The sequence below is a fragment of the Carassius carassius genome, chromosome 37, assembly GCF_963082965.1.
Source record: "Carassius carassius chromosome 37, fCarCar2.1, whole genome shotgun sequence".
NCBI classification, from domain to species: domain Eukaryota; kingdom Metazoa; phylum Chordata; class Actinopteri; order Cypriniformes; family Cyprinidae; genus Carassius; species Carassius carassius.
The window spans coordinates 11,134,382-11,161,334 of NC_081791.1; the positions used below are offsets into that span (position 1 = coordinate 11,134,382).

The 26,953-nt window shown below is 36.7% G+C and overlaps 1 protein-coding gene across 3 annotated transcripts in view; it reads left to right on the forward strand.

Moving 5' to 3' along the window:
• The window catches only part of LOC132117991 (plexin-B1-like), an 83,456-nt gene extending 56,543 nt beyond the window's left edge, over positions 1–26,913 (forward strand). The window contains exons 9-38 of one of the 3 annotated variants that reach the window (XM_059527436.1): positions 1,242–1,350; positions 1,890–1,998; positions 2,963–3,646; positions 5,554–5,688; positions 5,911–6,033; positions 6,677–6,770; positions 6,846–7,012; positions 8,388–8,539; positions 8,688–8,793; positions 10,345–10,481; positions 10,785–10,964; positions 12,013–12,238; positions 12,344–12,586; positions 13,481–13,657; positions 13,748–13,896; positions 15,013–15,113; positions 15,217–15,434; positions 15,559–15,737; positions 15,860–15,926; positions 16,454–16,600; positions 16,845–17,010; positions 17,252–17,355; positions 17,454–17,538; positions 18,376–18,548; positions 22,928–23,088; positions 23,169–23,316; positions 23,397–23,461; positions 23,550–23,625; positions 24,379–24,453; positions 25,141–26,913. In XM_059527436.1, coding sequence (XP_059383419.1) covers positions 1,242–1,350; positions 1,890–1,998; positions 2,963–3,646; positions 5,554–5,688; positions 5,911–6,033; positions 6,677–6,770; positions 6,846–7,012; positions 8,388–8,539; positions 8,688–8,793; positions 10,345–10,481; positions 10,785–10,964; positions 12,013–12,238; positions 12,344–12,586; positions 13,481–13,657; positions 13,748–13,896; positions 15,013–15,113; positions 15,217–15,434; positions 15,559–15,737; positions 15,860–15,926; positions 16,454–16,600; positions 16,845–17,010; positions 17,252–17,355; positions 17,454–17,538; positions 18,376–18,548; positions 22,928–23,088; positions 23,169–23,316; positions 23,397–23,461; positions 23,550–23,625; positions 24,379–24,453; positions 25,141–25,245 — 4,661 coding nt within the window. In that variant the 3' untranslated portion in view covers positions 25,246–26,913. The remainder of the gene's footprint in view (positions 1–1,241; positions 1,351–1,889; positions 1,999–2,962; positions 3,647–5,553; positions 5,689–5,910; positions 6,034–6,676; positions 6,771–6,845; positions 7,013–8,387; positions 8,540–8,687; positions 8,794–10,344; positions 10,482–10,784; positions 10,965–12,012; positions 12,239–12,343; positions 12,587–13,480; positions 13,658–13,747; positions 13,897–15,012; positions 15,114–15,216; positions 15,435–15,558; positions 15,738–15,859; positions 15,927–16,453; positions 16,601–16,844; positions 17,011–17,251; positions 17,356–17,453; positions 17,539–18,375; positions 18,549–22,927; positions 23,089–23,168; positions 23,317–23,396; positions 23,462–23,549; positions 23,626–24,378; positions 24,454–25,140) is intronic. The other 2 variants (XM_059527437.1, XM_059527438.1) reach the window with 2 other exon arrangements.
• Positions 26,914–26,953: the final 40 nt, after the last annotated feature.

Genomic DNA, 26,953 nt, shown 5'->3' on the forward strand with positions numbered 1-26,953 from the left:
GTCAAATTTGGACTCGTCTGACCATAAAACACTATTCCACTTTGAAATAGTCCATTTTAAATGAGCCTTGGCCCACAGGACACCACGGCGCTTCTGGACCATGTTCACATATGGCTTCCTTCTTGCATGATAGAGCTTTAGTTGGCATCTACTGATGGCACGGCGGATTGTGTTTACCGACAGTGGTTTCTGAAAGTGTTCCTGGGCCCATTTAGTAATGTCATTGACACAATCATGCCGATGAGTGATGCAGTGTCGTCTGAGAGCCCGAAGACCACGGGCATCCAATAAAGGTCTCGGGCCTTGTCCCTTACGCACAGAGATTTCTCCAGTTTCTCTGAATCTTTTGATGATGTTATGCACTGTAGATGATGAGATTTGCAAAGCCTTTGCAATTTGACGTTGAGGAACATTGTTTTTAAAGTTTTCCACAATTTTTTTACGCAGTCTTTCACAGATTGGAGAGCCTCTGCCCATCTTTACTTCTGAGAGACTCTGCTTCTCTAAGACAAAGCTTTTATAGCTAATCAAGTTACAGACCTGATATCAATTAACTTAATTAATCACTAGATGTTCTCCCAGCTGAATCTTTTCAAAACTGCTTGCTTTTTTAGCCATTTGTTGCCCCCGTGCCAACTTTTTTGAGACCTGTAGCAGGCATTACATTTTAAATGAGCTAATTAAGTGGATAAAAGTGTAAAATTTCTCAGTTTAAACATTTGCTACGTTATCTCTGTTCTATTGTGAATAAAATATTGGCTCATGTGATTTGAAATTCCTTTAGTTTTCATTTTATTAAAATTTAAAAAATGGCCCAACTTTTCCGGAATTCGGGTTGTATATTAAAATAGAAGACAGTTTGTTTAAATTGTAATAATTCTTTCACATTATTAGAACTTTAATTATATTTTTTAATCAAATAAATGCAGCCTTAATAAATACAAGAGACTTATTTCAAAAACTTCTGTAAAATGCAACCAAAACCAAACATCTGAACTGTAGTTCATCACTCTGGAATTCTGTAATAGTCATGTTCCAGTTTCTGTTCCTCTGTTGGTTTTTCCGCATCATTACTCTTCAATGGAAGCATTCCACTGAAAAGTTAATGATATTACATGAATGACGAAATAAGCTGCGGATGGTGCATTCATCTTCATATTATAATTTCTTAAGGTTTTGTGTGACCTGATGTTCCAGTGCCGTTTGACCCAGACTCCTCTCATGTTTGTCCTCTGTAACAGATTGTGTGTCCGTCACGCTGTCCCTGCGCTTTCGGACGGTCACCATAGCTCTCGCAGACTTCACCTTCTACGACTGCTCTGTGGCGCAGCAGCTCTCTGGCACCAGGCCGTAAGTCACATGAATAAAGCAATCACAAAAATGTAGGACAATGCTAACTAACATGGTTAACTAATGTTAACAAATGAAACCTTATTGTAAAGTGGAAAAGTTTTAGTTTTAGTGTCATGTCATCATCATCCAAGAGCAATATTAAACCTCCATTGGTGAGCGGCTGTCATGCGTTGAAGAATGTCCCAGAAGCGTGAGAGGGGCAGGGCAGCTAACACATCCCTGATGATTTAACAGCTGTTTCCTACATTCCTGCCATATCCTCCACCATGACCATCCTCCCTTACCCATACACCCCTGCAGACAGCCGCTGATGGGGCGGCTCTCCCTGGTGCTGTTTTGATTTGCGATGTGGGAAAGCTGTGAACTCAGCTCTCTGTGGTTTGATGAGTTTAGGGGAGTCATGTGTACTTCTAGAGCTCAGCTATTTTGGATGCAGTGCTGCTTTGCTGTCTTGATCTGAATGCTCAGAGGGATGTAGATGGGTTTAACTTATGCAGTCACTTCTAAACTTTTGTTGTTTGCTGCTGTGTTTCTAGGTGTAGGGGCTGTGTGAACAGCCGCTGGAAATGTAACTGGTGTGTCCACCAGCATGTGTGCACTCACCGGTCCACGTGTGACCGTGGTGCGATCATCTTCAACCAGCATGTAAGTTTGTGTTGGTAGCCTATGTGAGGTCACATCTGTGAGTTTGATATGCTGTGCAATTATAGTGGAGCCCAAAAGTATGAGACCAACAGTGAGAGATATATATATAAATATACCTCTAAATATATATATATAGAGAGAGAGAGAGAGAGAGAAAGAGAGAGAAATTTATTCATTTGATTAGTGGACTAGGAATACTAGAATATGAAATTGTGAAATGTTTCTTATTAAATTTGTCATTTATTTTTTTTCCCAAAACATTTATTTCTATTAATTAAAGTTTTAAATCACAGTTTTTAGTATGGTCTCAAACTTTTAGACCCCACTGTATGTATTTTTGGCTCCTTTTTGCTTTAAATAACTGTTTTTGGTTCATATAAACTGCCATTTAAAAGTTTGGAGTTAGTAAGACTTTTTAAAACTAATTTAATACGTTTTTCAGCAAGAATGCATTGTTACAAAAGATTTCTGTTAAATATATGCTGTTCTTTTGAACTTTGTATTCATCAGAGAATCTTGGGGGGAAAGTATTTTTCCACAAAAATAAGTTTTTAACATTGATTATTATGAGAAATGTTTCCAAATATCATATTAGAATTATTTCTGAAGTCTGGAGTAATGATACTGAAACTTCAGCTTTGCATCACAGAAGCAAATTAGATTTTAAAATATATTCACACAGAAACACTTCACTTCATAATTATCATAATAGTATTTCTCAGTGTTACTGTTTTTACTGCATTTCTGAATTAAGCTTAGTGATCAAAACCTCTTTCAAAAATATAAAATCTTTTAAATGGCAGTACACATAACGCTTGCTTGTGTGTTTTATGATTTATAATTTATAATGCGTTTAATTCAGCACCATTGTTTACGGATTTGAGTTGATATTCATTTATTTCAGTTGCCATTTATTTCATTTTTTCCCCTCATTCTTTCTGTTGTGTCCTTTGTTCGTCTAAAGTTTTTGCTCCCCACGTCTGCTCCTCAAACAATAAAAGACTCTGACGTGCACACGTACACCACCTCCACACCCACGACATCAACCCTCTCCACCACTGAGGTGGCCATAACGACCGAAACCGCTGTCACGACTACCCCTCCAGTGACCCCACCCACTACTCCAGAGCCCACGGCCGCCCCCACCACCACAGCTCTGGAAACCACAACCCCACTCGACCAAACACCCACTACCCCCAACCACGCTACAACCTCCTCTACACACCCATCCAGTGCCACTACAGAGTCAACCGATACCATGACAGAGGCCATCACCCTCTCACAAAATACCTCTTGGGTGGAGGAGAGCATCCAGGTAGGTTTGCTGTCAACACCGACCCCGCAATCATACGAAGAGCTGGTGGGACCTTCGTCGCGTGAAGAGGCCGCTGAAGTGACGCTGCCTGCGTTGAGAGCTGGGGAAGTGGTGACGATGGCGCCGCTGAATGAAGCACTGCCCTCATCCGCCTCTGAAGTGGTCACCCTCTCGCAGACCGAGATGGATATAGATGCTCTTATAGACACGGGCGCCCCTGTGTCGTCAGCCAGCGCCCCCTCTGGTGACGGCGAGGCAGGGCCTGATTCATCCGATTTCCCCCTCGCTCCAGACACAGATTACCAGTCCGACTCGGCTGACCTTTTCCTCCTGGTGAGTGTGGGTCCTCGGGCCAACTCTGCTCGCAGTGGATGCAGGAGGTTGAATGTACCTAAAGTGTAAATTACATGTGTGAATGATGGTGTGTATAAAATTAAATGGATGAAAGAAGTTCTGCTCTATTACTAATTCAACCATAATTATATATTAAAGTCATTTAATTTCACAACATTAAAGCGATGTTCTGGGTTCATGATGTTGATTTGCACAGACATTGATTTGACTCATCCATCATGAGTTTGTATAAACAAGCCAAAATCTGGGTTACATTACCACACATGCATTTTAAATGGTTCAGCCCCAAAAACAGAAAATTCTGTCATTTACCTACCCTCATTGCAAACTAGAGTACTGAAAATTAAAAATTGTGACGACACCAGCATTTCCTGCGAGCATTTGGAGCGATGTTGAGTGATTCTTAAACATCTCTGATTGGCCATTTTGTTGAGATATGCTTAGATATGGCTTTGATTGTCTACAATGATCATGACGCTCTTCACATACACACGGGAGCGTCTGAAAGCTGCGTCTACCAGTGGACTCTATGACAAGATATATTGGAGATACACTGAAAGACGCAAATTTCAATCACTCAAATGTTTCAAATCACTCATTGTTATATTTTTCTATTCTTTTGGCAACACCATTACAAACCCGACTTCTTCGGTTGAAGTTTTTTGTTCCAACAATGAAAGTCAGTGTGGTCCAAATCTGTTGTTTTATATAAAACAGCTGATTATTTTTCCAAAAAATAATAATAATAATAATAATATATATATATATATATGTATATATATATATGTGTGTGTGTGTGTGTGTGTGTGTGTGTGTGTATATATATATGTATATATATATATATATATATATATGTATATATATATGTGTGTGTGTGTGTGTGTGTGTGTGTGTGTGTGTATATAGAATTTTTTTTTTTCCACAATCAGTCATACCGGTTTGTACCAGCACAAGGGTGAGTAAATTATTTGGGTGTACTATCCATTTAACACAGGTTCCAGCAGTAAAAATCCTATATTTTTTATAAGCCAATGTTTAACAGAAATGAAAAACATTGAAAACAGACCTAGTGTGAGCTACATGGTTTTTAACAAGTGGTATATGCTTTTGGTGAAGCCATCAGCCCTTGTTATTTTTTAAATCGTGTTTAGCAGCAGAATTTCCCGTAAAAAGAAATAAATAAATAACTACATTACCCATTATTCTTCAACAATTCTCCACCAGTCAGGGAATTGAAGCAAGCAAATTTAACCAAAAGAGCACTTCAGTGCCTGCACACTCCCATGAAACACCACAAATCACGCAATAGTCTCTCAATGGCTCTCAAACTAGTTCAGTATTTGTAATAATTGTAAAATATACTATTTCTATGTGAATGAATTGCATTTAAATGTCTACATTCATCATTCATTTTTTAATAGTGTCATTCACAGTGATTACTGGGATTGTAGTTCTTTACCTCATTAAACCTCATTTTTTAAGTACTTTTTTGCTTCAAACTGAAGTTTATAATGTCGTGATTCACCTCGTAGTTGGTTGATTCATTTCATGACTTATAACTCTTTAACAAAGACATTTTTTAAATCTCTATGGGAAAATGTAATAGAGGAAATACTTTCAGAACCAGCACTGCTGAGAAGGTGCGAGGAACACTGTTGCATTGTATTGAACCCAGAACATTTCTTTAATCATTTAATTTGCTTCTGTTGGCTATTCCCCGTCTGTCTTTTTTTATCCATTTTGTTTTTCATTAAATCTCTGTCTAACACACTCACTTTTGTTGTGCTGTCAGTCAGAAGATGAGAGATACTCCTTGTCTGCTCCTTTCAGAGCAGTGGTGTGTGTAATAACGTGTGTTGTCCATCTGTGTGTGTGTGTGTGATCAGGAAGAGGAGAGTTTACTCGTGAGCAGAGGTTCTCACGCCTGTCCGTGTGTGAAGGGCATCCAGAGCAGCTCCCTCCTACCTGTCAATGTCAAGAGGGAGATCACTCTGCTGGGACGCAACTTACACCTCTATCAGGTAACACAACATCTTGAGGCTTGTTGGGGCTTGATAGTCTGGCATAATCAGACTGTGACCCTGAGCATAATGTCTGCTAATGCTCACAGAGACAGCAAGAATCTGTCTGACTGATATGCACAACAACCAGCTGCGGTTTCTTTACGGGACGTTTAGGGGGGAGTAACAATGTGGAAACTGCACGGGATTCTCAGTGTAGAATGTATGTGTGTGTGTCTTAAGGACAAAGATCTGGATTATCAGTGTGTGTTGGTGATTGAGGGCCGATCGGTGGTGGTGGACGCTTTTGTGAAGGTTGACGACTCTCAGCCATCTCTGTTCTTCATTACCTGCCAGCTACACCAGGTATGCTAGCACACTGTATTAATTTGAAGGAATTTTCCATATTGATTTGTTTTACAGGTGTTTTGCCTGTATTTTAGCACTTCATTGTGTTGTGTTTCAGTTCATTGAAATGGCAGTAAAAATTATAGAAAATTACCAAGGTTTTTTTTTTTTTTTTTTTTTACACAATGTGTGTATATATATATATATATATATATATATATATATATATATAAAGCATAATGTAACAATGGACGTCCCATGCCAGTTTTATTATAGTTTTAAATTGCTAATGTGTGTGTGTGTGTGTGTGTGTATATATATATATATATATATATATATATATATATATATATAAAATGCTTATATTTTTTGTATTAATATTATTGTAAATTTTATAAACATATATATATATATTGGTTTTTTGCTTATTTTGGGTCATCAAGTTATATTAAATCAAAATGTGAAATGTTGCCTTAGCAACTAGCTGAAATAAAATAAGTTTACTTTTATTATATTTAACTATAATGTAATTTAACAGTAATTTTGTTGCGGTGTTATATATCATCCATAGAAGCTGGTTGTGGCTTGCATATAAATAACTGTTACACTCTGAAAGTGCCTGTAATGCTTTGCTGATTGTGATTGCATTTGGGTTTGAAAGTACTCTTACTCGGCCGCGGTGGAGGAATACAGGAGCTTGATCTCAGTCAGGAGGAGGGACTCTTTCCAGGTGGATTACCCAGAAGACTTTCATGGTACGTTACCTGCTGTTTGGCGAGGTTTTGCATGTGCTGTACTCTGTTTGTGTGACGTGTGTTTTGTGTGTGCAGTCCGGCTGTATAACTGCTCCGTGGGCCGGTCCGACTGCAGTCGCTGTCACACGGCTGATCAGCGGTACGAGTGTGTGTGGTGTGAAGGGTCTCGCTCCAGCTGCGTCTACAGGAGCTCCTGCACCCAACACGTCCAGCAGACCTGTCCTGCTCCTCACATACACACGGTGAGGGGCTCGTCTGTCAGCTTCTGCTTTTTGTGAGCCATTAATGTTATACTTAGTGTTGTTAAAGAGGCAGTTCACCCAGAAATGAAAATTCTGTCATAAACTTCTTTACCTCATTCTGTATTCTGTATTAAAGAAGATCTTCAGTTGGTTATTTTTGTTTGAACTGTGCATTTAAGAACTTGGAATAAACCTGTCAGGCTAAACTGCATTGTCTGATACGAACATTATTGTCCTTGTAGGAGTGACCCTTGTCCCTTGACCTTTCCTTACTGACCCGTGTGTTTTACAATAGCATAACGGATCACATTATTACACCTGACATGATTAACTGAATCACTTCATAGATGTTTGCATGCAGGAAAAGAAAATACTATTGAAATTGAATATGTTTATTTAGCAAGGAAGCATTGATCAAAAATAACAGTAACGACATTCATAATTTTACAAGATTTCTATTTCAATTAAATGCTGTTAAATTCCTTGCAAATTTCTGTTCATCAAGGCAATAAAAGCAGTATAAAAAGGGATAGAAATGGTTGAGCAAGAATGAATGAAATGCAAGGAATGTTACACTGAAATAGCAACTTTTTATATTGCAAAAATCTATTTTCTTAAAACTAAAAAATGTTGAAAGGTATTATTATAGATTTTAATATTTATTTTTCATTTTAAAAGGTCATTACAAACTAAAAAAAAAAACATTTTCCATTAGATAGAAAAAGTATATAATAATCATGTGTGAGTCTCATACAATTCAAATAATGTAAATGTTTAATAGTAAGGGATTTTAAAAAAAACATTAATCAGTATTTTTAATTAGTATTTTTCTCAAGCTTTAATAGGATGAGATCCTATTAAAAATGATCCTATGGTATAACACCGCACAAATTATCATGAAAAAAAGGAAATGAAGGAAATATAGTGAGATTTGTGAAATTATTCAGTTAAGATTTTACATAAATGCTGTTCTTTTAAAATTTGTTCATTAAAGAATCTTGAGAAAAAACTATCACAGTTTCCACAAAAATATTCAGCAGCACAACTGTTTTTAATATTAATAATAATCAGAAATGTTTCTTGAGCAGCAAATCAGCATATTAGAGTGATTTCTGAAGGATCATGTGACACTGAAGACTGCAGTAATGATGCTGAAAATTCAGCTTTACATCACAGGAATAACTTAAATTTTAAAATATATTCACATAGAAAACAGCGGTTTTAAATTCTAATAATATTTCACAACGTTACTATTTTTCTGCATTTTAATCAAATAAATGTAGCCTTAGTTTTGAACGATAGTTTCATGTTTCAGGACTGATATGGGACTGTCATCACTGAGAAAGTTCAGGACTGATTTAGTGTTTTCTTGCAGATTGAGCCCCTTTCTGGTCCAGTGGAGGGCGGCACAGTGCTCACAGTGTCCGGCTCCAATCTGGGTCAGAGAGCTGAAGACATCCAGCACTCGGTGACGGTAGCCGGAGTCCCCTGCACGGTCCTCCCCGACAGATACGAGGTGTCCTCCAGGTAAATCAGACTGTAGAGTGTGAGATATTACTGCCTCTTGTTAATGACACTGTATTATTGGCTTCAGGCAGTTCAGCTCCACAGTGTGTGATGAAGAGTATTGACCCAGTGCCCTGATTAACCGGGGGTCTCTGTGTGTGTCTGTTAGTATTGTTTGTGAGACCACAGCGAGTGCAGGGGAGCAGAGCGGCCACGTCTCAGTTCAGGTTAAAGGTGGAGGAATCGGGCAGTCTGCCCAGCGCTTCCATTACCAGGTAACCATTAATCCAACAGGCATCCAAAGGAATAAAAATGGTTTAGCCAGAATGAATAACATGCAAGGAATTCATTTTGTATTTATTAAAAGGCAGGGAGGTATTTGGCCATTTTAAAACAACTTTGTGCACTGCCGAATGAATTTTCTTCAACAGTGTTTTTGAATTGACTTTATTATTGTTGTTTATTTGTGTTTTTAAAAAATCTTTTTTTTTTAAATATTTAAAAAATTAAATATTTTAAAATTTATTTACATTTTAAAAGACGTTTTTTAAAAAGGCAAATGTAGTGTGATTAATGGATCAAAGAATACAATTTTGCAATATTGTGAAATGTAAAAAATGATTTTTTTATGTCTTCTAGAATTCAATCATGTAAATGTAAATAGTTTTTTATCATTTTTACTATAAAATAAGAAATTTAAGAGGATGTGTAAAAATGTAATATATATATATATATATATATATATATATATATATATATATATATATATATATATATATATTGATTTATTTATTTATTTTTATTTTTTCACTCACTTTATTTTTTCGGTAAAGTTCTGGAAAATAAGTTATTAGTACGTGTATTTAATTGTAAAGGTTTTTAGATATTTTTTACTGGAAAATAAATAAATATTATGTATTTTTCAGGGCTTTAATGCCATACAAATTAAAGGGAAAAAATGGCATTGAAAAAAAAAGAAATATTGTGAGATTTAAAAGCTATTTGCTGACAGAGTGAATTTAAAAAAAAATGTGTAAATCTTATACAGTTCAATGAAGTAAATGTATCTTTCCTGAATGATTTTTAGATATTTGTACTGGAAAACACAACCAAAATACTATGCGTTATTCAGGGGCTTTAATAAGATTTTAAATGGCGTGTAGGAGTGCATAAGTTAAAAGGATAATAATACCACACAATGTAAAGGAGGAAACAAAACGAAATATAATGAGCTTTTGTGGTTAAAACAAGATTTTTTATTCAAATGGAAACAGTTTACTTAAAGCTTTTATTTATAATGCATTCTAAAAGTAGTTTTAATGCAGAAATGATGCCTTGTAATGCACCTTATAATGCATTGTACAATCTTATACATAATTGTAACCACAGTTAATACATTATAGCACTTTTTAATATCATTGTTACACTATCCATTTTAACTTCAATTATAATTGTTTACAACAAGATATAATGTATTATAATGCACATTATGAATAATTCTAATGCATTATGCCATTTATTATATTGCATTATACGTAAAGGCTTTATGTAAAGTATTAAAGTACAGTATTAAACATTTTTATTTTTTAAATGGAAAAATTGTACACAATTCAGTTACATAAATGTATCTAATTTTAAGGTTTTTAGATTGTATAATTCAGCGCTCTAACAGGAGGGGGTCAGTGATATAACAGCACACGTGTGTGTGTGTGTGTGTGTGTGTGTGTGTGTGTGTGTGTGTGTGTGTGTGTGTGCATGCGTGTGTGTGCATGTGTGTGTGCGTGTGTGTGCGCGTGCGTGTGTGTGTTCTGTTTTCTAAACTCAAGGACCCAGTGTTATTGGGAGTGTCTCCACTGAAAGGCCCAATGTCAGGAGGCACATCACTCACCATCACGGGACGGGACCTTTTGACGGGCCGTCCCAATGAGATCAGCATCCTGATTGGTGGAGTCCCATGTTACATGTAAGTGACTGTGTAGAGCCCTCCAGTCATAGACAGAAGTCATCAGTAAATCTCATCATGATATCATCTCTACAGCTCATATCATGTCAGCTGATTATGTTATAAATAATAAATCATCCTTCTGTTAACGCTGCAAGTCTTTGTAGATCTAAAACAGTGCGCTGTGTCCTAAATATATCAATTCATGAATATAATATACCAGATAAGTTACACAGGATTTATTGTCTTTTATGACTGTTCACATTTGGTAAGACTTAAGTTAGACAGTTGAGAGTGTTAAGTAATAAGTCTGTGTGTTATCAGTTTTTCTGAGCGGTACAACAGTGAACGTGTTGAGTGTGTGACTGGAGGGAGGAACAGAACCGGAGAGAGTGGCGTTACGCTGCGCTTCGGTCGAGCTGAGCGCCATCTACAGGACGTCCTCTATCAGTACACCCCAGACCCCAACGTGACCCATGCTGCTCCCTCCAGAAGCTTCATCAGGTGAGAAACAGGACAGGTATTCTAAAGAACTTATGCAGAGTTGTATTTATTTGATTTTATTTTTATACAAAACTGCAAGTTTTTAAGTATTAAGACTTGTTTTTGAGAGAATGTGTTAATGTTAAATTTTTTATTAGTAGATTAAGAAGGAATTTTAAGTTAGATTTATGCTCCAAGTAAGAAAACAACATTGAGAAAAATATTTTCTAAAGGTTCAAATCAAAAGGTTATCTTGTTTTAAAGATTTTATTTTATGAAAAGTACTTGTCCTGTCTCTGGGAAATACTGTAGCCCGTTTCATTTTATTTATATTAAAACGCTCCAAAAGCTCATCGGGTAAGTAACGTTATATTTTTTACAGCTTAATTATTTTAAACATTTTGCCAGTGGAGTCTTAGAAAATAGTCTTAGAAAAATCAAAGAAGTTATCTTGTTTTAAGGATTTTTTCTTATTTTATTTATATATATGTGTGTGTGTGTGTATATATATATATATATATATATAGTATTTTACAAAACTGCATAAGCTAACAAGACTTGTTAATATATAGATAGTTTTTTTATTTTTTTTACATTGGTGAATTGAAGAAGGAAATTTTATGATATATGCTTCAAATGAGAAAAAAAAAACATTTTTCCAATGTAGTGATCACACGCCTAATACAATTTAATAAAGTCAATTCTAAAGTCTTAATTTCTTATTTATGTAGAGTCATTGCTATAAATGTGAGCAGTCATGTTTATGTATTTATCTGACGTCAGAAATGTATCTATCTATCGTCTTATTGTTCTTAAAATTAAACTTAAGCATGTAAATATATAACTTTATGCTATCTTTGTCAAACGTAAAAACAAATATGTATTTATAATTAAAAATCTTTATTGTAATTTACAGAAGGGTTATAGACTGGTATTATGGTTTTAGCAGCGTCACATGCACAGTTTCACCAATTAGCAAATTAAAGATTTATAATAATCTGTGATTTGGAAATAAACAATGCATTATTAGTACAGCATACATAAGAACCAACATGTGTGTTTGTCTAAGCGGGGGTCGTATCATTCGAGTGTCTGGCCAGCATCTGGACGTGGTACAGGAGCCTCGTATCCACGTGACCCTGACCCCTCTGGAGCCACACTCACAGAAGAGGAAGAGGAAGAGGAAGAGGAGCAGCGTGGATCCCAGTCTCCTCAGAAGAGCTCGGCGGATCGTCCCAGAGCCCAGCTGTCCTGAAGATAGTCTCTGTGTCGTCAAACAGGTAGAGTTCACACAAGTGAGTCTGTGCTTGTGCTTTCTCACAGCATTAAACAAACTGTCCAGTACTCACTCGTCAGTTATTGTAACACAGTTGGTTTCCTCTTGTCCTGTTGGTGATCAGGTGGAGGAGCGGTGCACAGTGAACAGCTCGACTCTGATCCTGTGTCCCACTCCGGAGGTGGGCCCCGAGGCCCTGCGTGCTGCTGTCAGCGTGCGCTTCCTCCTGGATAACCTGCACTTCGAGTTTGAGGCGGTCAGCGGCAGCCCCTTCAGTTATGAGCCCAATCCTGTTCTTCACAGCCTCAATCAACACGAGCCCAGCAAACCCTTCAGACACAAACCTGGCAGCATCATCTCTGTGGAGGTCAGGCCCCTCTCACCCGTGTGTGAATGCACTGAAGATTGTTACTTTGTTATATCAAAAACATAGTGGTACTATAGATTCTCACCCAATTTAATTATATTATATTATATTATATTATATTATATTATATTATATTATATTATATTATATTATATTATATTATATTATATTATATTATATTATATTATATTATATTATAAACTATAATAACTATAGTATAGTATAGTATATTATAGTATAACCATAATAACTACCAAGAATTAATTTCTTTACAATTACATGAAAAGGTAATGTAATACAAATAAAAAAATATTACAATGAATATAGTATAGTATAGTATAGTATAGTATAGTATAGTATAGTATAACCATAATAACTACCAAGATTTCTTTCTTTACAATTACATAAAAAATTGATTTAATACAAATGTAAACATTTTATTACAATGAATTATTATATTATATTATAATATTTTATATATTGTATTATATTAAAACCATAATAACTACCAATATTTATTTATTTACAATTAAAAAAAAAAATCTATTTACTACAAATAAAAAAATTTATTACAATGAATTTTATTTTATTTTATTTTAGTATATTAAAACCATAATAACTACCAAGATTTATTTCTTTACAATTACATTTTACAAAATTATTTAATACAAATAATATTACAATGAATTATTCTATTCTATTTTATTCTATTCTATTTAATGGAATTATGCAGTAAAAATATTGCATTGTGTTACAAAGCATACTGTAACTCCAGAATGGATTCTCTTGTCCTCTGTGTATTAATGCACAACAGATTATTTTGTTATATACACTCGAATGGCCCATGAATTGCAGACAAAAATGACAAGCGCTTTGTCTGAATTTGGGTTCTAGGGGGAGAATCTGGACCTGGCCATGTCTAAGGACGAGGTGGTTGCTCTGATCGGTGATGGAGAGTGTGCTGTGAAGACTCTAACCCGAACCCATCTGTACTGTGAGCCTCCATCACTGCAGCCGTCAGTGACAGCGCTGAAGAAACAGGAGGCCAGCGACACGCTCCCAGACTTCACTGTACGCCAGCCTGTTCCTCTCCTCTTTTGTGTTTGTGGTGTTTCCCAACGATACGGTATGGAAATCTGTTTCTTGTGTGTGTTTGTGTAGGTGAGGATGGGGAATCTGAACTTTTCTCTGGGACGGGTGCAGTATGATTCTCAGGGCCCCGCTGCGTTCCCTCTGGAGGCCCAGGTGGGGGTCGGGGTGGGAGCCTCCATCGTGGCTCTAATTGTGCTGGTTATCGTGCTCATATACAGGTATTCCCACACAGATTATACAATTTATTACTCATTTTAGACTTGCATTGGGATCAAAAAGTCTGAGAAATTATTAATACTGTGTGTGTGTGTGTGTGTATATATATATATATATATAATATATATCTTGTTTATCTTAATATCTTAATACTGTGTGTAGTTTCCTGGATGATCCATGACACACAGTATTAAGATTCAAGGGTATGTAAACTTTTGAATGGGGTAATTTTTTTATAAATTCAGTTATTATTTTTGCTTGTGGAGAATATATAAACATCTGTTATGTGAAATAGCTTATTCAGGACAGTGTGAAATAATCAATAACATGCAATTTTCATGATCCCTCTTATTTTATTAAAATTATTAACATTTTGCATATTCTTCAAGGGGCATGTATAAATTTATGAGCACAACTGTATGTGTATAGATATTGTGTGAGAGATTATTTAAATTAATAGTTGATGAATTAATGTGTAATAGTATTAATTAATAATAGTAATACAATGAATTATCCTTTTTAAGTTTAAAATCTGATTATCACATTATGAAGCATGAGACCATTGAGAACACACAAATATTTTGCTGTATTAAATTCGTCAAAATACTTACTTTTTGTTTGTTTTCTAATTTAAATTGAAAAATGTTATAGTATTTTCTCAGATACCCCACAGTACAGTACATATGTTTATTCTTGGTAGGCTTGCTTGTCAAAACAATGACAATTATCAGATGACAATGACACGCAGGTGAGAATAAACAGACCTTATCAGACTTTTTTTTTTATAAATATATATATACAGTATTATATAGGTGTTATTTGTTAACATTAGTTAATGTATTAACAAACAATGAACAATGCATTTATTGCACTAGTTGCTAATAAAAAAACAGTTGTTCTTTGTTAATTCATGTTAGTTCACAGTGCATTAACTAATGTTAACAAACTTGTGATTTTAATAATACATAAGTAAATGCTGAAAATAACTAAGGTTAATAAATTCTGTAGAATTATTGTACATTCACTAATGTAGTTACCTAATGGTAACTAATGAACCTTATTGTTAAGTGTTACCTTTATATTTAATATGTGTTCGTGTGTGTGTGTGTGTTTAACAGGAGGAAAAGCAAGCAAGCACTAAGAGACTATAAGAAAGTCCAGATCCAACTGGAGAATTTGGAGACGAGTGTCCGAGACCGCTGTAAAAAGGAGTTTACAGGTCAGACGCTCCCACATAAACATCAGCCAGACTTGGACGACATGCTTGAAATGCCTTTATAATAAACCGTGTGTGTGTGTGTGTGTGTGTGTGTTATGTGCAGATCTGATGACTGAGATGATGGATGTGTCCAGTGATCTCATGGGCTCTGGGATTCCAGTCCTGGATTATCGTAAATACTCCGAGAGGATTTTCTTCCCCGGTCACCGTGATTCTCCTCTGAGACGGGACCTTGACGTTCCCGTCTGTCGCCGGGCCACAGTGGAGCAAGGCCTGGTCCAGCTCTCGAACCTGCTAAACAGCAAACTGTTCCTCACCAAGGTGGGCTTTCCTTAAACCTGTGTTTAAGGAATTATTCAAGCAACCAAACTGAATTATATGGATCTTTAAGGTTTTTTAGGCTGAGTGTGTCCTCATCTCATATCCCTCATATACTTCCCTACAGTTCATCCACACTCTGGAAGCCCAGCGGACCTTCTCTCCACGGGACAGAGCGTATGTGGCCTCCCTCCTCACGGTGGCGCTTCACGGCAAGCTGGAGTATTTCACCGACATCCTAAAGACTTTGCTCAGTCACCTGGTGGAGCAGTACACCACTAAAAACCCCAAACTCATGCTGCGCAGGTCAGTAGGGACGCGTCTGTTTGTCTGTTTGTATTTTAATTCAAATCTCTGTAATCACATGAATACACTGCTGGTAATTGTGACGTCATTGATTCTCAGCGGACACCTCTCATGTGTTGCAGGACCGAGTCTGTCGTGGAGAAGCTGTTGACTAACTGGATGTCCATATGTCTCTACACCTTCCTCAGGGTGAGTGACGCTTGTTCTGCTTTAGGTTTGGTTCACAAGGACTCAGTAAGGATTCAATGAAATGGATGAAAGATTGTACCAGTGGCTAGATTGTACTAGTAACTAGTTAAATTATTTTGCAGATTTAAATAATTGAAATTTCATGCATGCGGTCAATTTTAACCCTGCAAATTTCTACAGGCTTTAAATTATTGAGGTGATCAAAGCTACCCGACAAGCTATGCAATATTGTGTTCATTATCATATTGTGTAGCTTGCCAGTGATCCATGGCTCTGTTTAGTAAAAGCCCCTCCATTTGAAAACAGGTGATGGAGATTTACTACTAATCACAGAACACGCATGATAATTGCATTCGACTGTGGTACACATGCCTTTTTGCTGTGAAATCTTTACAGATTTTTATCAAGTAAACATAACTTTTATATTGTTAGTAATATGTGCATGACTCAATGCAAGCATAGATCGTTATTTAATATTTCACATCCATGTATTTAGTAAGTAGCCGTGTTTGTTTGTCATTTGGCAGGACACAGCAGGTGAGGCGTTCTACATGCTGTTCAGAGCCATAAAGCACCAGGTGGATAAAGGGCCAGTGGATGCTGTCACAGGCAAAGCCAAATACACACTCAACGACAACCGACTGCTGCGGGAGGACGTGGAGTACCGCACACTGGTGAGACACACATGCAGAAATTATCTTTATACTAAAGTGTCATGCATAATTTAGATTTTAAAAAAATATTGATATTTTACTATTTCTTTGTGTTTTTGCTCAGCGGCATCATTTTCAATCGAATAACTTGTTCACACATGACTTGTAACATGACGGAGTCCTTAAAAAAAAAGAAATGAGCAGTAGAATGTGAAACTTTAAAGGAAACAACTGCTTTCCAGCCTCTTTGCATGTTGTTCTGTAGACTCTGAATGTCCTGGTGAGCAGCGGAGGTGCGGGTGAGTCTCAGACGGTCCCCACTAAAGTGCTGGATTGTGACACCATCACACAGGTGAAGGAGAAGATCGTGGAGCAGACATGGAAGGGCATGTCATACTCCCAGAGACCCTCCGCAGACGCTGTGCATCTGGGTAAGATGCACCAAGCCAATTAGTAAAAGAAAAGTATATTTATATGCATAGTTACTGTATATTTGTTACTTGAAATATGTAACAAAAAAAATGTAAATGTAAAAAAATATTTATATAAAACTATATAAGCACTTATTTAAAATAAACTAAAATAATAAGATTGATTTGATTTATGTATGTATCATTTGATATTTTCTAAGAAGGCATTTATTTGTGGTTCCTGTGATTCTGTGTTTTATAGAGTGGAGGGCTGGAGTGGCTGGTCATCTGATCTTATCAGATCAGGACTTGACATCAGTGGTTCAGGGGTCCTGGAAACGCCTCAACACCTTACAACACTACAAGGTCACTCAACTTGTACCTCAATCTAATGACTTCATTTTGTGGAGTGAATTTATTTTTTTTATTTTTTGGATTTGTAAGTGTTTCCCACATCTCTGCAGGTCCCGGATGGAGCCACGGTAACATTGGTGTCACGACAATCCAAGCAGATCCACCACGACAGCCATGACTACATACCAGGAGAGAGTAGGTTCCCCCCACCAAGAGTGTCAGGAACATCAGAATTTACCAAATCAGTGTAGAATTCAGTTGATATGTAGGTTTGCATATACTGCTAGTTCTAATCAGAATATAGAGTTAAACCATCGTAGTTGTTGGTATTAAAATAAACATTTTCCCCACTCAGGTTTTTATTTTTTTATTGAAGTGACAAATAATGATTTATTTGTTATGAATAGTAATATATTTTTGTATATGTATATCCATGAAGCTCCACAGAAAAATCTAATTAATTACATTACATTTTTATATATAATATACATTTTATTAAAAAAGCAGACATTACAGATTGTTTTATTTCATATACACTGCTGTTTAAAGTTTGGGGTTGGTAAACATAAATGAATACTTCAATTTAGAAAGGATTCACTAAATTGAAGAAAAGTGACAAAGACAAAAATGTTGGTTTCTGTAATAATATTAAACAGCACTTTTGTTTTTAACATAGATAATAATAGGAAGTCTTTTTTGAGCAATAAATCAGCATATTAGAATGATTTCTGGGGGATCATGTGACACTGAAGACTGGAGTAATGATGCTGAAAATTCAGCTTTAAAATCACAGGAATAAATTAGCATTTTAAGATATATTCAAACAGAAAATGGTTATTTTAAATTTTAACAATATTTCACAATATTACGGTTTTATTTGATCAAGTAAATGCAGCCGTGGTGAGCATAAGCCTTGGTGAAACCTTATCGTTCCCAAATCTTTGAACTGTAGCATACAAACCAAAATACATTTGGTCTACTTATATTACAGACCTTCTCATATTTTCCTATATTCTTTCTTTCCTCTCTCAGAGACCCCGATGTTGGAGGATGGAGATGAAGGAGGAGTGAAGCAGTGGCACCTGGTGAAGGCCAATGAGGAGGCGGAGCTACCCAAACACAGACGGGGCAGTCTGAGAGACAAAGAGCGTGAGAGAGCCAAGGCCATCCCAGAGATCTACCTCACACGCCTGCTGTCTGTGAAGGTACTACACACACACTCCACTCTCACACTTCACTTTAACACTAGAACCGCCACGGAGGGAATTTGACAATTTTAAAGATTTTCAAATGTACATAACAGATAAATAAAATAAACAGTCAATAAAACACCCGAGTCTCCCAGTCTTTGACTTTTACTAAAACTGTGTCATTTACAATCCCCTGGTTTTAAAAATTAGTTTAGATAAAACCAGATCAAAAAAACAGGGCATTTATACCTATAAGCACCACCCAGTTAAATTTATCCACTATATAATGTATGTACAAACCTGATTCCACAAAAGTTGGGACACTGTACAAATTGTGAGTAAAAAAGGAATGGAAAATTTACAAATCTAATTAACTTATATTTTATTCACAATAGAATATTATAGATAACGTATCAAATGTTGAAAGTGAGACATTTTGAAATGTCATGCCTATTACTGGCTCATTTTGGATTTCATGAGAGCTACACATTCCAAAAAAGTTGGGACAGGTAGCAATAAGAGGCTGGGAAAGTTAAATGTACATATAAGGAACAGCTGGAGGACCAATTTGCAACTTGTTAGGTCAGTTGTCAACATGATTGGGTATAAAAAGAGCCTCTCAGAGTCTCTCAGAAGTCAAGATGGGCAGAGGATCACCAATTCCCCCAATGCTGCGGTGAAAAATAGTGGAGCAATATCAGAAAGGAGTTTCTCAGAGAAAAATTGCAGAGAGTTTGAAGTTATAATCATCTACAGTGCATAATATCATCCAAAGATTCAGAGAATCTGGAACAATCTCTGTGCGTAAGGGTCAGGGCCGAAAACCATATTGGATGCCCGTGATCTTCGGGCCCTTAGACGGCACTGCATCACATACAGGAATACTACTGTAATGGAAATCACAACATGGGCTCCAGAAAATATTGTCGGTGAACACAATCCACTGTACCATTCACCGTTGGTGGCTAAAACTCTATAGGTCAAAAAAGAAGCCATATCTAAACATGATCCAGAAGCGCAGGCGTTTTCTCTGGGCCAAGGCTCATTTAAAATGGACTGGTTCTGTGGTCAGACGAATCTAAATTTGAAGTTATTTTTGGAAAACTGGGACGCCATGTCATCCGGACTAAAGAGGACAAGGACAACCCAAGTTGTTATCAGCACTCAGTTCAGAAGCCTGCATCTCTGATGGTATGGGGTTGCATGAGTGCGTGTGGCATGGGCAGCTTACACATCTGGAAAGGCACCAATGCTGAAAGGTATATCCAAGTCCTAGAACAACATATGCTCCCATCCAGACGTCGTCTCTTTCAGGGAAGACCTTGCATTTTCCAACATGACAATGCCAGACCACATACTGCATCAATTACAACATCATGGCTGCGTAGAAGACAGTGGCGGATCTAGAAAATTTTGCATGGGGGGGCAAAGGGGTGGCAAGAGGTCTTGGCAGGGTGGCAGGGGTACATGGAATCCCTATATATGAATTGCTTTAAAAAAAAACACAAAAACACTTTTAAACTACAGTAGTTATTGTTTAATCATGCCCTTACACACTACAACGTTTTTTAATTCACAACACACACACCAGTTATGTTTAGACTACTTAATTCTATTGTATTTGTTATTTCCCCAGTTGTAACCTGGTTTCATTGCTGTGATATCTGAGAGGAATTGGATTTAATAGGACTGCTTAGGCTTAGCTAATCAAATGATTGATCTCCTAACTGGCACTGTATTGTGTGTTGTAACCTAACAGCCCAAACTAAAATTGGGTATTTTTATTTAAAGTAATTAATTAATTATTAAAGCGATTTAAGGGAATAAAGAAAAAGAAAGGCTTGTTGTATTAGTGAAATAATTGTAACTATTTGCAACTAATATTTTATTTTTAATTTACATAAATGAATCAAGGAAATTATAGCATATTTTCAATTCAAAAAGGCAAAATGTAATAAATAAATAAAAAAGTTGAACTTTTCTATTGTAAAACAGTCAAATATAAAATTATCTACTTAGATTGCGTAATGTAGTGCATCAGAGCAGCATCAATAATAATATCAAGTGAATCTCTTATCTGCATCTTAAGTTTATTGCCAATAATAATGACAGGTTTGCGAACGTGAACTCGGTGAGCTCGCGCAAAACACATCTTCAGCACAGCACAGCGACTCATTTAAACGCCTCTGATTGGCCGATGTGATCAACAGACATGTCTGTGATTGGCTACAATGCTCAACGTTGCAAAAGCACGTCAAAAGTACCTTTAATGCAAAGGGAAAAATATAAATAAAAATGTCATATGCACTGTTCATGATTAGTTAATCGCGGCCGCTGTAATCTTATTCACATTTGTTTTTCTGATGAATTGTTTTGCTCTGTGAGAAAGACAATTTAACAAAATATTCGGGGCTTTACTAAAAACTTTCGGGGCTTAAGCCCCATTAGCCCAGCCCTAGCGCTGCCCCTCAATATTTTATATTTTTTATTAAGCTGTTCTTGTCTTTACTAAAATCAAAATCAGGCTAATCAAAGAGAAGAGTGCTCTTACAAATCACGAGGGAGCGATTTGACCGCTGATTTTGCCTAACGTAATAGGCTCGCTGTTTTTGCTGATGCTGAATCGTCTTTAGCATACAATACATTCATTACAAATGTAACTTTAAGTTAAACGTGTGTTTAAACTACACCTGGGGAAACTCACTTCACCTTCAGAGGATCTGACCGGGGCAGCTCAGTCTCTGGTTGCAGGGCCACCGCACCGAAGCAGACTCGCTGTGTGTATGAGCCAGACTGAGCGAACGCCGCTCTGCACGTTTGAATCAGGGACGTAACTAAGTATTTGAGGGGCAGGGGGAAGGGCGAATAATACATTTAAAATTAAAAATTAAATTGTTCACTTTTGGTAAATGTATTGGACGTAGTGGTGGGTTGTTTTTGTAAGTACAGTTTTTGGATCATTAAAGTTAGGGGGGCAGCTGGGGGGGCAAGGCTCTAGAGTGGGGGGGCACCTGCCCCCCCTTGCCCCCCTGTAGATCCGCCCATGGTAGAAGAAGGATCTGGGTACTGAAATGGCCAGCCTGCAGTCCAGATCTTTTACCAATAGAAAACATTTGGTGCATCATAAAGAGGAAGATGTGACAGAGAAGACCTAAGACAGTTGAGCAACTAGAAGCCTGTATTAGACAAGAATGGGACAACATTCCTATTCCTAAACTTGAGCAACTTGTCTCCTCAGTCCCCAGACGTTTGCAGACAGTTATAAAAAGAAGAGGGGATGCCACACAATGGTAAACATGGCCTTGTCCCAACTTTTTTGAGATGTGTTGATGCCATGAAATTTTAAATCAACTTATTTTTCCCTTAAAATTATACATTTTCTCAGTAACATTTAATATTTAATCTGTGTCGTATTCTGAATAAAATATAGAAATTTGAAACTTCCACATCATTGCATTCTGTTTTTATTCACAATTTGTACAATGGTGTCGTCCCAACTTTTTTGGAATTGGGTTTGTATTTTCGAGCTGTAATTTTCTTGCCACTTGTACATTGCTAGACAATGACTCTCACTCACTGAATTAGTAGTTATCAGTTTCATAAATGAGTTAAAGAAGCCTGAGTTAAAGGTTTATGGAAGCTGAAGAGGTATAGAAGCACTAAATACCATGATGAGCGATAGAGTCTGATGGTGGGGAGATAGCCTAATGCGTCCTGGGACAGCTCTTCTGACAGTGACCATATTTATATGTTTTAGACTATTGTTACTCATAATTGTAAAAAACTTTGATTATTAAATTTTTGTTTTGCCATTTCTATTGTTGATTGTTCGCTTCTGTGTTGCTATTTATTTTAGTCTGCCGTTTCCTTAAGAAAAAAAATAAACAAATTAACAATTAATTAGGTGAAGCTGTGCGCTTGAGTTTTTCATGGCATCTTCCTATGCAGTGTGGTAAATTATTAATGCTCATTGTCTATATATAGGCTATTTTAGTAATTTTTGAATAACATAAGTTATTGATTAATTATATTGGTTAATAAAATTTTATTATAATTTTACACTCCCCAAATATGTATTTACTTCCTTCTAATTCTCGTTGTCAGTGCAAGCTTGTTTTGCTTATATTGAATGTTATGAAAAGTGATAAGTGGCCTGCATTAAAAAAAAAAAATTTGGACAAAAATATAGCTAATGACTAGACACAATCATTTCATGGCTCTAGACGCTTCCTTGGGAAGACAGTGGCATAATACAGTGAAATCCTATGTTCTTTAGCCATGAAAAAACAGTTATCATGTGCATGGGTAAGATTTACCCGCTGGTGCTTTTAGGTGTTCAGTGACCCCTGGAGGCTCTACAAGGCCAGATGGATGACCTATACTCTGTGTTTTAGGGTACCCTGCAGAAGTTTGTAGATGATCTGTTCACTGTGATTCTGAGCACCAGTCGGCCGGTTCCTCTGGCTGTCAAATATTTCTTTGATCTGTTGGATGACCAGGCTGCCCAGCATAACATTACAGACCCAGAGACAATCCACATATGGAAAACAAACAGGTTGGTAAATAATTAAGGTCAGATAAACCATCAGTTATGGCTAATTTGGTCACAACCTGTGTTGTGACTTCGTTTTGCAGCTTGCCGCTGAGATTCTGGATTAATATCTTGAAGAACCCCCAGTTCATCTTCGATGTGCAGGCCTCTGACAATGTAGACGCAGTGCTGTCAGTCATTGCTCAGACCTTCATGGACTCCTGCACTATCGCCGACCACAAACTGGGCAGGGTAAGCCAATCAGACTGGATTGTGGGAAGAATCCAGATAGAGAGATCAGCTGCTAATGACTTTCTGTGTTTCACATACAGGATTCCCCTATCAACAAGCTACTGTACGCTCGGGACATCCCACGCTACAAACAAATGGTGGAGAGGTGGGTTCAGATAGCTCATATTAATGCAGTTTAATGCTTAATGCGTAACGACATGTGCTCACCATATTTGTTGCTTGTATTTCATCAGGTATTATTCGGATATAAGACAGACCATCCCCGTCAGTGACCAAGAGATGAACTCCTCTCTAGCTGAACTCTCTAGGGTGAGTTATGGGCATTTACCTAGTCTGTGATACTCGGGTTAACATATCTGTCTCTGTAAAAGTTGGGGAACGTTTTAAGATTAAGTTTTGGTCCTACAGTATGTATATCTCTGACTTAATTTCTGTTTAGAAACATTTCCAGACATTTAAAATTTTCAGATAAATGTACTTTGTACTATATAACTATTATAAGCTGTTGGTCTGATTCACATGAAATTTGGCATGCATCATCTTGAGACAGTCGTGACAAAAAGTTATAAGTTGCCTAAATGTTGCCTGTTTTAACGAATAGATTGATATCTGGTGAATGCAAAATGCAATTTTTAAGAAACTTAAAGAGATAGTTCACCCAAAAAATGCAAGTTACCCCTTGATTTACTCACTCTCAAACCATCCTAGGCGTATATGGTTTTAATTGTTTTAATTAAGAGTTATTTAAAAAAAATGTCCTGGCTCTTCAAGCTGTATAATAGCAATGAATGATGGTTGAGATTTTGAAGCCCAAAAAAGTGCATTCATCCATCATAAAAAGTGCTCCACATGGCTCCGAGGGTTAATAAAGGCCTTCCGGAGTCGATGTGTGTTTGTGTAAGAGAAATGTGCTTATTTAAAACTTTATAACCCAAAATCTTTAGCTTCTACTAACTGTTGTATGCACATACGAGAGAAAGTGGTGTTCCAGCAGATGACATAGCCGTAATGTGTACTTCATTATAATATTAACATTAACCCTCTGCTATGCTTCCTTTGCAGAACTACTCTAATGAAGTTAATCATCTAGTGGCATTGCATGAGTTGTACAAGTATATCAACAAATATTATGATCAGGTGAGAAATTTGGTATATTCTGTCTCTCTCTCTCTGTATGTTTATGCTTTACATTAATATTGTATTAATATAATTTTAAAAGAGAAAAAGTTTTATATCAAACTTGATTATTAAACTGAAATCATATTTTAAAGGTAGGTCATCTTTTGTCTGTTTTGGGTGCTTTGCCCTTTAGACGAGTTATTGATATTTGCATGCTCTGGTGTGAATAGTGAATAGCACGTTCTTGTCATGCACTCATGTTTTGGCACATGTGTTTTATAGCAACCTAGTAACAAAACGATGCACAGTATTAACAGTGACAAAAATAAACCCTTGTTGCAAACATCCCCTGCCCTACTGCCCCACGTTTGAAAGGACAGCAATATTTGCTAGTAGACATTACTTTTATCATGAGGAATCACATGTTCTTGATCTTCTGAGAATAAAGTATTTGTTGTACTATTAACATATGTCACTTTAGGTCATTTAAACACCTGACCTTTTCTTGTAAAAGTTTGCTATGTGCTTACTACAAATTACTACCAATTTTAAACCTAAGTGACATTAGAAATGGACTTTGCATAATATTACCCCTTTTTACATTGTCTGAAACTAAACAGCCAACTGTAGGGCGATGGTTTATATATCAGGAAATTAAAAGATCCACAATCATCTTCTTGTCTGTAATTTGTTTTGTCTCTTCAGATCATCACAGCTTTAGAGGAGGACTCCACTGCTCAAAAGATGCAGCTGGGCTACAGACTCCAACAGATCGCTGCAGCTGTGGAGAATAAAGTCACTGACCTTTGACCTGTACCCTCGGACAGACGCTTGAAAAGACTGTAAAAGAGACAAAGCCAGTGACAGAAAGAGACCAGAGACCTTGCCAGAATGCATGAACTCTTACTTCCTGAAGACTCCAGAGCACAGAGGAGAACAGAGGATATTTGAGACGGATAGATACGATAAAAGACCGCATTCACAGATTCGAGAAGCGTGAATCTCTCATAGATGTTTCATCTGCACAGCCGTCACTCGCCAGCACGCTGCAGTGCCTGTAAAACTACTGTTGTGTGCGGGGCATTTCTGAGAGATGAACTAGTCCTCCAGGGTTTGGTGCATTGTGACTTGAGGCCCAAAGCTCAGAATGTTGTTTTCAGCGTGTCAAGCATGCTTGAGCAACACCTTTCCTGTATTTAAAGAAGAAGTCTTACTGTTTGTCCTCTGATTCATGCATTTGGTGTGATGTGCTTTATGTTGCAGCCTGTGTCTTAATAAAGAGTTCAAAAGAAAAAATACAAAAACAAAGGATGGCTTCTAAGGACAACTAAATGAATTTTCTTGCTCAACACTCCCTTTTTGTTGAGTGTACTCTTGTGAAATGTTTTTATGCAGATTTTTTTGTTTTAAATGAAAAACTATTTTTTAAGGGACCTCAAGCTAACAGGGCCATTTGAGATGTCTTCATGTGGCACAGGCTACAGTATTATATACATTAACATGCATGGATACTCACCGTGAATTAAGAGATTTTAGGTTGGCACATGCATGTCGCATGTGCATTTTATTGTCCATTCTGATTATGAAAATGGCAGGTTAACCCGATTAACACACTTGATTTAGGTGGATAGGTTTCATGTAATGGTCACAGTGCTCAGTTGTACATGTGTTCATACTCATTAAGGTTTGTTTCTTCAGTTTGCTTATTTTTGGTTGGCTTTCAGAAAAAAGAAAAAAAAAAATGTGTCTGTCCCAAATAAGTGTATATCTGCAATACATCCCTGCTCACTTGGCTGAAATAGTTATGCCAGAAGTATTTCATTTATGCTGGGCTTTTTTGTGTGCGTGATCATGACCATCCTTTCAAATGTTTCAAAACTATTTTCACGTTTTGTGAAATTAATTCTCCAGCTGTCACACTCTTTATTTCTTGATTTGTTTCGGCTATTGGATCGTGGCTAACATAAATTTGGCTCTAATGTTTTCTTTTTCTCTTTTTATATATTTTCTGAACACTGAATGCACATTATATTGTGAGCTGCTGCGATAACTGTCGTACTGTGCACTGCTCGCACGTTTTACGTTCATATTGTATTTATTTATTTATTTTGTGTTCGCTTAATGAACAGACCAAATTTGGTAATTTATGATCCACCCCCAAATTTAAAATTAGCTTTTTTTCTTTTCTTTTTTTTTTGCTTGTAATCTACAGCAAACTGATTGCCGTTTTCAGTGTTTGTTCAGATCTCTTAAGCATTCGTGCAGATTTACTGCTCTTATTTTTACTGTAGTTCACTGTTGTGCTTAGTGTATGTGTGGCTGTGAAACACTATAGATTTTGTAAGTCTTGCACAGGATGCGCTGGCCTATTTGAAGTGATTGTAATTTGTCTCTACCATCTGTTGTTCTTCTACCTGTGCATTTCTGTTCTGTTGTAAATAAAATGTTGCTATAACTCTACAATGTTCAAACTCAAAACTATCATATGTTTCTGAATTTGTTGGATATTCAGCATTTT